Below are 15,788 nucleotides of genomic sequence, written 5' to 3'. Positions count from 1 at the left end.
TTTTCTGTCATTATTATTTCAGAGGGGAAGGGAGAGGGAAAGATAGAACTATCAAAGATGAGAATCATTGCTTAGCCACCTCCTGCATGCCCTCTACCAGGGGTGGAGCCTGCAACCCAGGCATGTGCCCTGACCAGGAATCGAACTATAATCTCCTAGTTCAACCACTGAGCCATGCTGGCCAGGCTTCTGTTTTAGAGTTCTCAGCATTCATAATCCCTGGCATGAAAAATATTCCTACTGGTATAAATTCATAAGCATTCTAGAATGTTCCTATTCTAGAATTATTAACTTTCCAAGTCCTTTTGTCAAGAAACTTTTAGTCTTGATTCTCTGAAATGCAAGAGAGAGCCCTAACACTGTTTACCCACTAGAACTCTCGAATATTCCTATGTTCTAGATTCCCTAACATTCTAGACCCTTCTCACGTTACAGAAGCCCTGACATTCCAGAAACTGGGATTCTACAATTAGCATATCCTAAAATCGCTTGCTGCTAGCCTGGTCCACTCTCTCTCCTCTTCATTTGTCCAAAGAAAAGATGCTGAGGAGTTGCCATAGTAACAGGCATTATTTGGGGGAAATCCCAAGGATGTCCGGCTGGGGTGAGCTGAATCTGTCCCACATACCCTCTCAGTTGTGGGCAGAAAAGGAATGAAAGACTGAGCAGACAGGGATGTGGGTCAGATGTTTGCATTGGTGAGATTTGGGGTACAAATGTTTATGGATGTGGCAACATCTGTGCTTCTGCCAGCCTGTAGCCATTCATCCCCAATTGTGGTAACAAAACCGATTCAACTTTCAGAAACTCCTCTTCTACTTGTCAACATGGGCTTGAAGTCACCTCTTGGCTAGTGAGGTCACATGACCCCTGGAACAAGGGAAGACCTCCATCCACTGGCCATAGTGATTGGCTCAGGGATGGCCATCTGACTCAACTCAAGCCAATGAGAATCAGTCTTGTGATTTTTGTGGCTGCTGGAGAAAATCAAGTTGCTAAGGAACTTCTTGGAGTTAGCTTGGCACAAGAGGGAAAAACCTGACTGAGAACCCCTGGATCCAGCCATGCCTGAAGCAGATGTGTAAACCTGAACATTTCTTTTCTTTGCTTAAACCAGGAGAGACAGATGTCTCTGAATCTACAGCCTGGTTGGGCCCCATATCTCTCCCACCCTTTCCCTGGGGGTCCCCAATCCTCTAAGAAGGTAAGCAAGGTGTTGGCAGTGAGAACTTTATTAGGAGAGGGTAACTTTGGCCCCAGAAAAAGGGAGATAGGGGAGGGCTAGTAACAGTGACCATTCCGAGGAGACCCTGGCCCTGAACCCAGGGCTCTGACAGGAAGCGGGCAGGCACCCGAGTCTCTAGGACCTGAGCATTCAAAGGCACCATGGCAGCTGCGTTCAGAAGGAAGTTTCGTTGAGCTTCATCTTGGGGGGTGCAAGGGGAGCCCCGAGACCCGTGGAGGGCCGGGGGGCTGGTGTTGGTGGCCGCCGGGTCTCTGGCCCACTTCGCACCAGCTCCTGGCAGCGTTCCACAAAGCTGCCTCCCCCACGGCGCCGGGCCTCAGCCTGTGGGGGGCTGGGGCTCCCACGGCGGCCACACAGGGAGGTGTAGCTGGAGGCTGAGTGAAGACTGAGGGGTGCTGAGAGTCAGTGCAGGCCGTCCTGAGGCACTGAGCCAACCCCCTCCAAGGCCACACCGTCCGTCCTCTCCCCCACTGCACAGAAAGGGAAGCGGAGGCATGCGTACCTGGTGAGGGAAGTGCGGGGGGAGGGGCTGGGCAGAGAGCCCCGGGAGGAAGCCAGCGGGGCCAGGTCACACTGCTCCAGCTGTTCCATCAGCTCTTCCTCTGTCAGGCCGCCTGCTGGGGGGCAAAGAAGCGGGGTCAGGGGGCAAGACAAGGATTACAGGGCAAGGGGCAAAGGTCATGTGCAAGGATTGAGGTTGGGATTGCAGAAAAGATGCAGAGGTCAAGGGACAGAGGTCAGAGACAGAAGGATTGAAAAGCCAAGGCAAGGAAGGGGTAGGGGAGGTACAGAGAAAGGGGCCAGAGGGTGAGGGCGTGGGGAGGGAGATGATGATGAAGGAGAAGCATTCAGGGTGTGTTTGTGCGGCTTGGGACAGGATGGAGGTGGGATGGGCAGTACCAGGGGCCTGGCCTAGCCCCTCCATGGCCGTGGTCAGGTCCCACATGGCCAGGCTCCCGTTGGCCTGGCCAGTGAGCAGGTAGCGCCGGGGCCGAGAGCCAAGCCTTCGGGATCCCTCACACTCGAGCACGGTGAAGGCAGTGGTGGGCGAGCCGTCCACGGAGCGCACGGAGCACACCCTGAGAGGGAGGGAGGAGGAGTCACCCTGGCCACGCCGGGGACTGGCTGGCCCTGCCTGGGCAACCCCACTGCGATGGCTTCTGTTCCTGTCCCTCCACCCCCAACCTGCTCTCTGGGGCCCGGCCCGGGGGCCTGCCTGCACATTCGCCAGGTGTCCCAAGGGGGGCTCAGGACTTCCCCTCTTCCCACCTCAGGGAAGGCCTGAGTCATCCTAAGTGCCTCCCGCACCACCTCATTGTTGCCATGGCCGTCCCGTTGCCTGATATCTCCCATGGCCCCTCCTCCCTGCTCAAGGCGTTGCCCTGGTCAAGCCCAGCCCTCTCCAGCCAGGCACCTGTCCTGCCCCCTTGCTGGGCTCTTGGCCTCCTATCACACTCCAGTCCCTCCTCCTCACAGCTGCCGTGGCTCCCAGTACGTGCAGGCAGGACAGCCTCAGTGCCTCCCTGCCCCTCTGCAGCCCCACTGCTCACCTTGTTCTGTGTTCCGGCCCCCGGAGACCACGGGCATCTCACTGGCTACCCTGCTTGGCCATCCCTAGCCTTTGCACAAGCCTGGCACACTCATTCCTAAGCTTCAAGGTCTCTGCTCAGTGTCCTCTTCAAGAAAACCCTCCCAGGGCCTCCTTCCCAGAGGGAGCCAACAGCTCCTTTACAGCTCCCTGCCCCCCACCCCTCTGCCCAGGCCCCTGTCCCGCCCTGACCACACCGGGCAGTCTCTATCTGAGGTCCACCACAGGCACAGCTTCTCCACCTTCACTCCTACCCGAAGGTGTCACCCCTGTGATACTTTGGTACTTCCAGTCCCCAAACACGGACCAGGCCCGTGCTCCCCCCCTGCCCTTTCTCCTAAAGGGCCCCTCTTGGCCTCCATGACCCAGTTGGCCCCCTGTCCTCCCCTTTAACCACCCTGTCCACTTGACGGATGGTCCTCACCGCTGACCAGTGGATGAAAGACGCACGAAAAGCTGGCTGGCGCTGGGCACCACCTTCTGAATGAACACTTGCTGGTCATCCCGCTCGCCGTAGGGGCCTGGCCAGACAGGGGTGAGAATCAGGCCTGCTGGCTCTGTGAGACCTCCAGACCTCAAGGCTCTGCCCCATCCCAGGACTAAATCCCCATCCCTAGGATGCTGACGTTGGGTAGGGTCAGAGAGGGCTGGGAATCAGCAACGGTCAACAGGGTTGAGGCACATCAGGGATGGGGGTGGACCCAGGTCAGGTGGCAGTCACCAGGAATCAGTGGGGGCAACAGAGTTAAACAGGAGGAGCTGGGAGTAAAGGGAGGGCAACAGGGTCAGATAAGGGGTCAGTGGAGGCCAATGAGGACTGTGGGGTGGGAGGCCAGGGGCTGGGAAGCACCGATGTCATTGCCAGCACTGCAGCCGCCATGCCCATCGGCCGACTCCAGGGCCAGGATCTTGAAGGAGGCGAGCGGGGTGGAGCCCGGCTGGGTGGAAATCATGCCGCGGAAGCGAGTCACAGACCACGTCCGCACGTGGTTGTTGTCAGCACAGACTGAAGGGAGGGGGCAGCAGGTCAGGCTGGGCGGCTGTTGCCCAACCTTCCCCAGCCCCAGGAGAACCAACTCTCAAAGGACTCAGAATTCTTCCCAGAATTCCAAATGGCCCCAAATCCTGCTGGCTCCTCCTCCAAAATCATTCAGAGCCTCATCTCGCCTCACCCTGTCTGCTGCCTGCAGCTGCTCCTGTCCATCTCATCTCCTACCAGGACGATGGAAGCAGCCCCCCTTCCCCTGTCCCCGTGCTCCCATTCTCTGCTCCAGTCCTGTCCCCACAGCCTGCCCCACATGCAGCCAGAGGGAGCCTGTGCACATGCTAAGGCCACAGCCCTCCTCTCTGAGACCTGCTGTGGCGCCATCTGGGTCAGGCTCACAGGGTCCTATCAACCCTCTCTCCCTTACCCACTGGGCGCAGAGGGCTCCCTGCTTTTCTTACTCTCCCACCGCAGAGCCTCCGCCTGGTTTGTTTCCTCTGCCTAGAATGCCTGTCCCCACAGACCTGCACTGTTCACTCCCTCATTTCCTTCCCAGAAAGGTCTTCCTGGAGCCACGCATGGCCTGTGACCCCGACACCCTCCAGCCACTCACACAGCTTTGTTTTTCTTCATGACCCTCATCACTGACTGGTATTGATTTGCATTTGTATTCATTTGTCTGCCACCCCTACTAGAAAGCCAGCCCCATGAGGACAGGGACGTGTCTTGTTCATCACTGTGTGCCTGGCACATAGTAGGTGCTCAATAACCATTTGTTGAATTGACGAGTTATTCCTTCTCCCTTAGACTGGCCCCTTTATATAGTATCCTCTGACTTCCGTGATTACTGTCCCAGGTCAAGCTTCTCTAAACTGCAGAGTTCTCTCCCCGCACAATGCCTCTCCCCGTGGAAACCCTCATCGGCCCGGCTTCATGCCCCCACCCGAACCGCCCCTCCTGCGGGAAATGGCGCCTGGGCAGCCCACAGCCCACCTGAGATGAGATGCTTCTCTGACAACATGATCTTGGTGACGGGGCTGCGATGCACGGTGAAGGTCTGGAAGAGCTGCGGCCCGGAGCCCACGGTCTCGGGGTGCTGCACGATGACCCGCACGCCCCCTGAGCTGGTGCCGTAGGCGATCTCAATCCAGTTCCCACTGTCACCTGACGAGGCACAGGAGGAAGGAGGAACAGGTCACAGAGAGGATGAGAGAGACAGGCAGATGAAGAATGAGACAGTCAGGAAGCGAGGAGGAGGGAGAGATGATAGGTGGTAAGAAGATGTGGAGGGAGAGGGAGGAACTGGGACACAAAGTATCCGATCAGAGAAAGAGAGCCAGAGACAGGAGTTAAGACGAAGAGAGGGAGAGCTAAGAAAGTGCAAGCCCATGTGTCTGAGGGACACCCACCCTCACCAACTTTCCAGATGGGAAAAGTTATTTCCTTCCATGGACCATCTGAAGGACTGTGGATAGGGAAAACATGGTTGTGATAACTTTTTTAAAAACATGTTTTATTGCTTTTTTACAGAGAGGAAGGGAGAGGGATAGAGAGTTAGAACAATCGATGAGAGAGAAACATTGTTTCAGCTGCCTCCTGCACATCCTCTTCTGGGGATGCGCCCACAACCAAGGTACATGCCCTTGACTGGAATCAAACCCGGGACCCTTGAGTCCATAGGCCAACGCTCTATCCACTGAGCCAAACTGGCTAGGGCGGTTGAAATATCTTATGCAGCAATTAAAAGCAGTGTATTAGGGTTATGCATCACCACATGGATGCATAACTATTAAACTTGGGGCAAGGTAAGCAAAACAAGAGGACAATTGAGAGAGATACCTGGTACCATTTACACAAATCCCAAACCTCTCCATGACGCCCATTCTGTAAGGACACGGACACATGAAAAGATAAATGTTAATCATTACAGAACAGTGGCATATGATGGGGAGAGAGTGGGGAGAAAAGGGATGGATGAATGAAATAAGAAAGAGGCCTTCCTTATTGGTGAAGGGGAATATCATCAATAATATTTGGTAAGTTTACACGGAGACAGATACTGTAAGGTATAAAAATGTCGAATAGCTATATTGTACACCTGAAACTGATATAACTAACATAGTATTATATACCAACTACAGGTAAATTTTTTAAGAAAGAAAGGGGATATACAAGAATATATGCTGTGAAATTAATATTAATCTGTTCCTGCTAAAAAAACGTGTACTGCGACCATTACCTCCCACCACACAGACAGGTTCCAAAGGTGAAACAGAGACCCATGTGTGGCAGCTGAGACCAGAGCTTCCAGAAGGACACACACGGGGAAATCCTCACAACCTGGGGCAGGCAAAGGAGGCCGAAGGTCCGGAAAGCACGAACCATGAAATAATTAATCATTACGCTAAGTGAAAAGAGCCAGACACAAAAGGTCGCCTATTGTGTGATTCCCTTGGCATGAAATATCCAGAAAAGGGCGAATCCAGAGATAGAAAGTAGGTTAGGTTTTCAGGGGCTCTCAGGAGTACGACTGCTAACGAGTTCAAGGTTGCTTTTGGGGGCGGGGGGGTAATAAAAATCATATTCTGGAATTAGATACGAGTGATGTTTTGTGAATCTACTAAAAATCACCAACTGGCCAAAACCAGTTTGGCTCAGTGGATAGAGCGTCAGCCTGCAGACTGAAAGGTCCCAGGTTCGATTCCAGTCAAGGGCATGTACCTTGGTGCAGGCACATCCCCAGTAGGGTGTGTGCAAGAGGCAGCTAATCGATGATTCTCTCTCATCGATGTTTCTAACTCTATCCCTCTCTCTTCCTCTCTGTGAAAAATCAATAAAATATATTTTTTTAAAATAATAAATTAAAAAAAATAAAAATCGCCAACTGTATACTCTAAAATGGTAAATTTTATGGTATCAGAATGATATCTCAGTAACAACAAATAAAAATCAAGCTATTTCTCAACAGCTGAGGTTAAGGAAAACAAACAACAAAAAAACTGTCCCAAGTGAGAGAATTCAGCTCCGTCCGCTGTAAAACGTGCCTCCTCTGTTTAACAGGCATGCAACCATCACGGCCTAATGGCAGAGATGGGAAAGAAGCCACAGATGGACGCCTAGTGGCCAATTTTGCCTCTGGCGGAGAGGCCGGCAGCGCCACTGTCCAGAACAGCGCTTACACACAAATGGTGCTCAGGGAGCATTTGCTGATTGACGGTCAGGCCAATCTGTCTCCTCCTCCAGTAAGTCTCAGGGGGTAACACGACACAAGCAGCGAGGAGAGAGCTGCAGACCGGGGTGGCTGCTGATGGCAGGGGGGGGGGTCAGGAAATAGCTCACTGGTCTTGGGGGTGAGGTAGACGCTGAGGGCTGTCACCCCATCTTCTGCTGGGTCCCGGTAGAGCTCGCTGACAAGGAGGTCGTTGTCCTTCATGCGCAGGGGGAACTTCTGCACATCTGCAGGGGCGGGGAGGGCGGAGCGGGTTTGTCCAAGACGCACAGCCTCCCGCCTCGCCCACTTCCCAGGGGAGGCGGCGGGAAGCTGCTCTCACTCACCCACGTAGTAGATGGAGCCGTTGCTGCAGCCCAGGAGGAGGAAGGAGCCTGCCGCGTCGTAGCTGGTGATGGGCTGCACCTCCTGGACCTGGAGGCAGGCGGGGCAGCTGTGGCTCCGGATCCCTCCTGCCTTTGCCTCTGCGGTGGCCACTCCTGGCATGCCCTCCCCTTCCCGCTCTAGAACCCACTGACAGGTTCCAGGCCCATTTCTCTGCAGCCCTGCCTGCTCCAGGCCTATTTCCATGTGTGTCTCTCCGTCTCTAAATGTCCCTTGGTCAGCGCTTCTGCCTCTTGGCCTCTCCTCGGAGCCATATCTCTGACATTTCTCTATTCATCTCCGTCTGTCTCTCGGGGTCCCTCCATCTACCGCAGGCCTTCCGTTTGGTTCCTCTCTGCCCACCCGTCTCTCTCTGTCACCTCCTTCTCACGTCCTCTCTTTCCTTGGCTGTTCTCTCCCCCTCTGTCTCTCTTCCTCCCTCCTTTCCCTGCTTGTCTGTCTCTCTCAAACACTCACATTTGGCGCAAGAAAGCAACACTGCAGGGCTATTCCCCCCCCCCCCCCATTTTGGACACAGCTGGGGAGGTGCAGAGAGAATGACAGATGTTTGCACATCTCTCTGGGTTTCACACGCAGGGGGAACCTCTGCACACGGACACCATCTCCTCTCACCTGCTTCCCATCCAGCGCCTGGAGAACCCGCTCTCCTTGCCAAACTCACCCCTTTCCTGTGGGCTTGGCAGCCCCTCTCCAGGAAGGCCTCACTGATGCTCCTTAGGCCTTTAACACCCCCCCAGGCTCTGGCCCCTGCTGGGCTCGCTGGCTCTCCCCAGGTGGGGCGGGCTCAAAGGAACCCTCCCTCGTCTGGACAGTCTGATACCCGGGAAAGGAGCAGCTAGCACCCTGACCTGCCAGTGCTTGGTGACGGCATTCCACACCCCGATGCGCCCCGTGTGGCTTGTAGCGATGAGCTGGTTCCCCACAAAGAACAAGGCCTCCACAGGAACCCCCAGATGGAAGACTCCTGTGGAGAGGAAGCAGCGCTCAGCCGGGCCCTGCTTCACAGATGAGAAGGGGCATGGCGGGAAGAGTTCCGAGGGCCAGAGGAGTGAGCTGCCCATAGAATCCTTACAGGATGGAGGGTTCCAGAAGGGATTACTGGGGTTCTCCCGAGGATCAAGACTTAGTAGGGAACAGAATAACAAGTCGGAGATTTCTAATGGGAACACAGAGTCTCACAGCTTGGGATTCCACTGGCATGAAGAATTCCAACAAAGCGAAGCAATCTGTCAGGGCAGTGAATTCTGACGGAAGACAGAATTGTAGTGGGCGGGTTTTTCTACCAGGTCCGGGAATTCTAGCAGAATACAGAATCCTAAAGGGTGGGAGCCTCCTAATAATCTAAAGCAGTCTTATGGGCATCAGAATTGTAGAGCGGGGCTTTTGTAACAGGCCACAGTGCTAATGGGGCGGAAACGTCTCACAGACCGCAGGCTGGAAGACAATTCCGCAGGGCCGAGGCTCCTGGTGCCGTACCTATCTCAGATCCACCGCCTTCTGCCTGCAGAGCCCAGAGAAGGATCTCGCTGCCCGTGGCCGCTGCCACCATCTTGTCATGCTCACCCAAAGCCCCACCAAGGACCCTGGCTGTGAGTGCCAGTCGCTCGATGGGCCAGTCCAGGCGGGGACTGGAAAACACCAGCTGCCAGCCCGAGGCTTCCTTCAGCCTGTAGGAATGGGGGGCATCATTAACCCTCACCCCAAGCCCTCCCCGTCAACAGGCTCAAGGCCTCCTGCCGCCACCCGCCCCGAGCACCTGTAGCAGACAAGAAACTGAGTATAGGCCACAGCGATCCAGTTGTGGTGTCCACGCACGAGGCGCACCATCCCTGGCTCCTCCGGCAGCCCTTAGCGGGGAGAGCGGGGATCAGCGCAGGGTCACAAGGGCCCCGCTGGCGGTCCCAGCCTCCCGGGAGACAGAAGCAGACAGAAGCATACCGGATGGGGAGGGAGGGGCTTTCTCATCCAGCATCCGGCCCAGCAGCCCCGCGTTGCCCAGGTTGGGGGGCATGGTGTTGCTCCTTCGAACAGGCGCCGGCCGGCCCCCTGCCTGCTGGGGCCCCACCAGGCTGTGCCGGTTCCGCCGCTTCACTGGACACACTAGGGCAGGAGAAGGGGCAGAGCGACAATAACGCAGTAACTGTGATAAAGGCCACACAGCAGGCCCTCAGGGTAAGGCTGGCACCGATTTCCCCATGTGCGGAACAGTCTTCTGACGAAAAGGATTGAGGTGGTAACGGGGACACGGCATCAAGCGAAACTGTACCACCTAGCAAGTTACTCCCTTTTCAGTTCCTTTCATCCCATCACAAAGGAAGAATCAGTTTGGTGATGCCATAATAATGACTTTCTCCAATACTGATCTGCTAATCTTCCCTTTTAAAAAACGGAAGCCTGTTCCCTTGGTAGACAACAGCATCTAACCAGAGTTTAATAACTTTCATATTTACTTAGGCATAAAGGCTGTGATATAAGGCTTCAATTCAAAATAAATTCTTACAAAATAGGGTAAAGTGAAGTTAAGAAAACAATAGTATAGGTTTTCATATTTGGCAAACTTCATTAAGGTAGTAGGTATTGACTGAGGTTAGGGAAATAAAGCTGTAAATTGAATTTCCCCACTTGTTTCCTTCTATCAATCAGCAAAGCTTATAATGGACTAGTTTCCAATAACTACCGTATTTTCTGGCATATAAGACGACCCCCTAATTTTACAGTTGAAACATAGGTTTAGGCCTATATTCGCTGTATAAGACTACCCCCCAGTTCCGAGGCAACACCAGTTCTTTTTTTAATAGACTGCCTCTCTGACTCTGGCCAATCTGAGCAGGCTTTTTACTAGAACACAGTGTAGCTTCAGGTACAGAACATGTATAATTTGCATGCATAAAAAGTCTTATACGCCAGAAAATACGGTATGTTTTCCATGGCCAGTGGGCTTATTATACCAAGGCTTATGGAGGTTAGTTAATAAATCCCCTTTAATAGTTCTCCCCTGCATGCAAAGGACCCAGTTCTTCCTAAGCCTTCCCACAAAAAAAAAAAAAAAAATCACACCTGGACTACAACTCCCATTGCACTCTGGCAGATGCCCTCAAGAGGTCCTATGGCTTCACTGGAAATGCTGCTTCCTACTTCATTTCTCAGCATCATGCCAAGCATCTGATATAGAACTACAACTCTCATTGTGTCTCAGGGTTCATAGCATGGGCACCCAAGGGCTGCAGCCTTATGGGAAATGTAGTCTTTATTTTAGACACCCCATCCCTTAGTAGTGCCCACCTGGTGGAGGCAGGTAACCATTGAAGAGAACGTTTCCACAAGAAGATCGATCCAACTCTTCCCGAAGCTGCAGGCGACGAACTGAGGCAGAAGAATTCGAGGATGAGACTTCGGGATACTGAGGCCAATTCCTCCCTCCTTCCCCATCTCTTTCTCCAAAGAATACCTCCACTCCCCTGAAACCCAGGACCAAATCCAGCTCTAACCCAACCTTCTTTCAGGAGAGAGGGGTGAGGGGGCTCACCACAGAACTGTTTTTTGTGCAATTAGGATGCTAATGGGTCCCCCTGCTTACCCAGAGGAGTGAGCCCATAGAACTGGGCTTCGTGGAGGAGGCTGGAACCGTGGACACCCCTGGGTGGTAGAAATGACTAGGGGTTAGCATCTGGGTAGTGAGAGTGGGCAGAGAATGCTAAGGAGAAAGTTTTCAAAACTGCACATAGAATTCCAAGAGGTGACAAAACTTGACAGGTGAAAAAATGTGTGTGTATTAGGGGGGCAATTTTAAAGACACATAATTTACATATGATCTAGGAGCTTAAGCGAACATTCTGAAGGGAAGATTTCTTGATGTGGGGGCGGTGGGGGACTACCCTTTGCCCTCCATGCCAACCTGGGGTCCAGCTCTTTGGTGCGCAGAAAGTTGAGGATGGGGGCGAAAACGGTGGGGTCCCTGTCGATGAAGATCTGCGGGGAAGGGGTGCAGAACGTGGATGGTGCACAGAGTGGGGCTGAGTGGAGATCCTTTCCCTCCTCCTACCCGCTGCCCCATTTCAGATCTCGCCCTACTCACGGCTCCGGTCTCATCTTTCAAAGTGGAGATGCGTCCGCTCAGGAGACTGCGGGGAGGGGACACAGAGCAGGTGTCACTGGCCGGGGTGTGTGCATGCCCACACCTCCTCCTCACGCCCCACACCCCCGCCCCTAACTCGCTCTCCAATTACCTGGAGAAGAAGGAGTCTGGGATCCAGGTGAGAGTCTGTCGAGAGGTACTAAACCTGTGCGGAAAAGTGAGCGGGTGCGAGATGATGTAGGGAGAATGAGGTTCACTGCCCCCCACCCCGGACCCAGTGGACTCCCTACCCTCCCAGGACGCCAGTCCCGGCTCCCGCGCCTCCCGAAGGGGGCGGAGCAATCCTTGCGGACAGGATTCCCCGGGGGAGGCGAGTTCTCCAGCCCCGCTCCCCGCCCCCGAGGGTGAGGCCTCCGGAATCGCCCAAATTCACCTCTTGCCTCCCACGTTCAGATGAATCACCTCCCCCGGAGGGCCCCGGCCCGGGAACCCCTCGGCTGCAGGCGCCGCGGCTGCCATGGCCCCGGGCGAGCCGGCCGCCCGAGCACCTACTTCCGGGTGTACCTCCGCCCCCGCCCCCACCGCGTGCTCATTGGGCTAGAAACTCCAGGAGACGTTGGCGATTGGACAAAGCACTCATCCGTCGCAGTTAAATTCTCCGCCTCCTTAAAGGAGCCCACCTTTCCTATCCTGGATGGCGAACTTGCAGCTCCTTTGGGGAAGTTTAGTTGAGAGGGTTAGCGACACATTCCTCCACCTTTCTGGGGTTCCCATTTTTGGAATGGCATCTAGGAGGTGCTTTGTCCGGGGCACGTGTTTCTAAACTTTAAACCCCAAAATGAGCCCACACAAGGGGGACACATTTACACGTTCTGTGCAGCTACAGTCTTTCCCCAGGCGTCAGCCCGTGAAACGCGAACAAACCAGCCAGGACCGTCAAAGCCAAAAGGTTTATTTATAGGTACATACAGTATGCGTCTGCCACCCCGCCCCACACTCCCGGGCCCCAGGGGCTCCTCCAGGCGGTCGTGGGAGTGGGGGGCGGCCCACAGCCCGGTCCCCTCACTCCCCGGGAGGAGCTCCAGCCTGAAGCATGCAGGGAGAGGGCTCCCCTCGCCCTTCCCTCGCGCAGTGGCATTTACAGCTGGAGCGGGAGGAGAGAGGAAGACAGTTTTGAGCTTTGACACCCCTCCCATTAAAAGCCTTCGCGGATGCGGGGCGGGGGGAGGGGGTTTGGGGGAAGGAGGAAGTCGACGTTTTGCAAAAATAAACTAAGTCAGGAATTTACCACATGGCTCCGAGTCGGCGGAGTACGGGGTCTGGGGCCCCTTCACTCCGCCTTCCCAGACAAAGATCAAGGCAGCATTGGAAGTGAGGTAAAGGCGGGGAGGGGGCGTTCCCTCCCCACCCCCTAGCACCCTGGATGGTCCAGGGGACCTCACCAGCGCCCCCATACCCACACCTAGGGCGGAGAAGGGAGCAGGACGTATCGCCCCTACCACTCCAGCTTCTTGGGGCAGGTTCTGGGTATCCGGGCAGGGGCTTGGCTCAACGGGCCCCTTACCCGCTCCCCCAAGCTCAGTTATTGCATAAAAATAATGGAGCCCCAGCACCTGGGGTGGGGGTGGCGAGCGGGAAGGGGCCGAGATATGGCTATAGGGGCATCCATCTCCCCACCATTTTTGAGGGTGCAGAAGTCCCCTCCTTTCCAGTGCCTGTCATGGCGCATCCGCAGTGTTGGTGAAACGAGGGGCTCCAGCCCCTACGGAAGAGGGTGTCTTTGTGCCCACAGTGCGGAGAGGAGGGGCGGGAGTTGTGTCACGCCGGGGGAGTGGGCAGTCACTTCCGGCGCCCGCTGGCCCTGCGGTCCCCCGTCTCCCTCTTGGGGTTGCCCTCGTCTGTGGACGACGTGGTAGGTAGTGTCTGCCCCCAGCGGGCGATCTCGGTGTGTTCCGCCACTGAGGCGGCTACTGCCTCCAGCCAGCCATTCATCTCCTCCTGAAAAGGACGCAGAGTCCACATTTGGAACACAGGAGCTGGAGTACTATCAGCAGACACTTACAGAATGATAATTAATATTAGTAGACACCTACAGAGAAAGCACTTACAGGCCCTGCAAGTATTGTGCATGATCAATTTATTAATTCTCACAATAACCCTATGATAAAAAAAAAACTTTTTATCTCCACTTACATGTTTATTTTAAAGAAAAAATGCAGAATGTGTTTAATTAGAATGTCTGGATGACTTTATCTCCATTTTAAAGATAAGTAAAGGAGTCATGGAGAAAATAAAGGCTTATTTCGTAGCCTCTTGTAAAGATGAAATAAAAGGTGTTATGTTCAACATCTCTTCAAACCCACCTCCATGCCTGCTCCTGCTCCCCTGACCTTTCCCCTCGCCCTAGTCACAAGGTCCACTCACATTCCTGTTTTTCTCACCCAATCCTCCCCCCCTTCCCACAGGCCTGCCCAGGTCCAGCCTATGCTCTCCCCACTTGAGTCCCTGCCTTGGCACCTCCTGGGTTCCACACCTTCACTCTTGCCCTGTAACCCTGTCTGATCTCCCCTGCACAGGGTAGCCAAAGGGATCTTTCTTATGCACCACAGTAACCCTCCCTTGCTCAAAACTCTGCCGAGGCTTCCAGTGCCCTTAGGACAAACCCCATCTCCTCTGGTCCACAGGATCCAGCCCCTGGGAACCTTCTTCCTTGAACTTTCTACACTTGATCTTAGCCAAAAGGCCGAGAAGCGATTCTTCTTCCTTGAACTTTCCTCAAGAACAATTAAAGCTTTGCAATTCTGCACCTCTAGTTCTTTGTACTTGCTGTTCCCTCTAGCTGTATCATCTTCCTCCCCTCTTTTTTTTTTTTTTTTTTTTTTTTAGCTAACTCCCTCCTCTTACCTTTCCAATCTCACCTCATAGGTGAGGCAAGGGATTGGACTTGGTCCTGAGAACTCCAGACAGTCCTCCTGATCCTCCACTTCTCCTCTCACTCCGTGCTCCCCCCCTCCCCCGCCCCCTCTAGGTTAGAAACTTCTGGGCTTTCTGTGACCAGGAGCTTTCCCATTACAGCCCAGGTAAGTCTGGTTTGTGCTTCCCTCTCACAGTCCCATCGCTCTGGAATGGGAACCAGCCAGACAGGTGGTACCTGAGATCCAAGTCAGGGAGAGAAAGAACCAGATCTCACCTCATCTTTAGCCTGGAGCAAAAACTCACTGCCATCCTGGGTCCTGCAGGAGGAGACACAGGACTATGGGGATGTGGGGCAGGGGCACGCCCATCCTTCTAAACATTTTCCAGGGGAGCAGGGGATTGCTGGGAGGGGTCAGCTGGGACTTGAATCCCTCCCTCTTGCCCATGGGGAGAAGATGGGTGGCTCACTGGAGCTTGAAGACGTGCTTCTTTTTCTTGTAGTCACTAGCCACCTCGCTGATGGCCTTGTGCAGGCTGAGCAGTGGCTCTCCACCGTGCGTGCCCCCAGACGCTGGGCCTTTGGCGTCCTTGTAGAAGCCCAGCTCCCCCTTGCTGAGCACGCAGTACAGACTCACCCACGACCTGGGGCAATAAGACAGTGCTCCAGGCAGAGTTTCAGCACTTTGCCTGGGCACTCTTCATCAATAGCTTTCATGTGCTGACTCCCTTGGGGCCTTTCCTCTACTAGGGCCCTAAGCCTTGGGTGTTCCTGAGCTGAGGTCAGGGTCTAAGTCTCTCAGTACCCAGTCTTTGCCCAGGCTGGCCCTGCTGGGGTTGCCCTTCTGAATTCACACTGAATTTCTAGAAGACAAGACTTAGGCTGTTGCCTCTATAAACCTTTTGCTTGGGCATGTTCCTAGCCAATCCTCTACCTCCCAAGGAATCATCTGAAAGGAGAGCTGTTGGTCTATTGCCCAGAAAGAGAAATTAGTCTCCTAATTCAGCCAAAGCCCCAATCGAGGAGAAGCAAAATACACCGAAGTACCCATTTATTCCCATCTTGGCCTCAGCACACAAAAAAAGAAAGACTACCTGAGACTACAGGCAATCTCAATCTGTTTGCTCATTTCATGTCATGGATCTAGACTTCACTCTGCTCGATGGCCAGTGCCACTATCTCCCATTAGACAAAAAAGGGCTGGGCAACCAGAACTGGACTTCAAGAGTTTGGGCTCGGACCCTTCTCAGATCTCCCCAACTTCAAGGGTGGTCCCACCCTTTCTGGATGGACCTCTTCGGGCTCCACCTCAGAAGTTATTGAAACCCTCTAGACTTAGACCCCCATTACCCAACTTGTTTTCAGCT

General features: G+C 54.2%; 2 protein-coding genes across 6 annotated transcripts in view; both read right to left on the bottom strand.

Annotated features, from left to right (window-relative positions):
• Positions 1-1,216: 1,216 nt before the first annotated feature.
• Positions 1,217-12,094, bottom strand: SHKBP1 (SH3KBP1 binding protein 1). Its single transcript, XM_084860922.1, has 18 exons — positions 11,941-12,094; positions 11,659-11,712; positions 11,508-11,553; positions 11,328-11,401; positions 11,010-11,068; positions 10,715-10,795; positions 9,371-9,532; positions 9,189-9,279; positions 8,909-9,099; positions 8,281-8,396; positions 7,375-7,462; positions 7,159-7,275; positions 4,813-4,983; positions 3,685-3,840; positions 3,259-3,355; positions 2,147-2,325; positions 1,749-1,863; positions 1,217-1,631 (listed from the first exon to the last, which is right to left on the bottom strand). Exons 1-18 carry the CDS (start codon positions 12,024-12,026, stop codon positions 1,400-1,402), a joined length of 2,115 nt encoding a protein of 704 aa, XP_084717048.1. The 5' UTR covers positions 12,027-12,094; the 3' UTR covers positions 1,217-1,399.
• A 349-nt stretch (positions 12,095-12,443) lies between these two features.
• SPTBN4 (spectrin beta, non-erythrocytic 4) overlaps positions 12,444-15,788 on the bottom strand; it is a 77,589-nt gene continuing 74,244 nt past the window's right edge. For 4 of the 5 annotated variants that reach the window (XM_084860906.1, XM_084860908.1, XM_084860909.1 and 1 more), the window contains 3 exons: positions 14,892-15,110; positions 14,698-14,740; positions 12,444-13,505 (listed from right to left, as the gene is read on the bottom strand). In XM_084860906.1, the coding sequence (XP_084717032.1) occupies positions 13,347-13,505; positions 14,698-14,740; positions 14,892-15,110 (421 nt within the window). In that variant the 3' untranslated portion in view covers positions 12,444-13,346. The remainder of the gene's footprint in view (positions 13,506-14,697; positions 14,741-14,891; positions 15,111-15,788) is intronic. The other variant, XM_084860907.1, reaches the window with a different exon arrangement.

This window comes from Pipistrellus hanaki (genome assembly GCF_964339955.1).
Source record: "Pipistrellus hanaki genome assembly, chromosome: 15".
Taxonomy (NCBI): Eukaryota; Metazoa; Chordata; class Mammalia; order Chiroptera; family Vespertilionidae; genus Pipistrellus; species Pipistrellus hanaki.
This window is presented reverse-complemented; position numbering and strand designations above follow the sequence as displayed.

Bases quoted from the DNA above. Each gene is read 5' to 3' on its own strand.
- SHKBP1 (XM_084860922.1), bottom strand. From the start codon at position 12,026: ATGGCAGCCGCGGCGCCTGCAGCCGAGGGGTTCCCGGGCCGGGGCCCT. The intron at 11,713-11,940 runs GTGAATTTGGGC...TTTTCCGCACAG, and splicing joins CTGAACGTGGGAGGCAAGAG to GTTTAGTACCTCTCGACAGA. The intron at 2,326-3,258 runs GTGAGGACCATC...CCTCCCTCTCAG, and splicing joins CTTTCATCCACTGGTCAGCG to GGTGTGCTCCGTGCGCTCCG.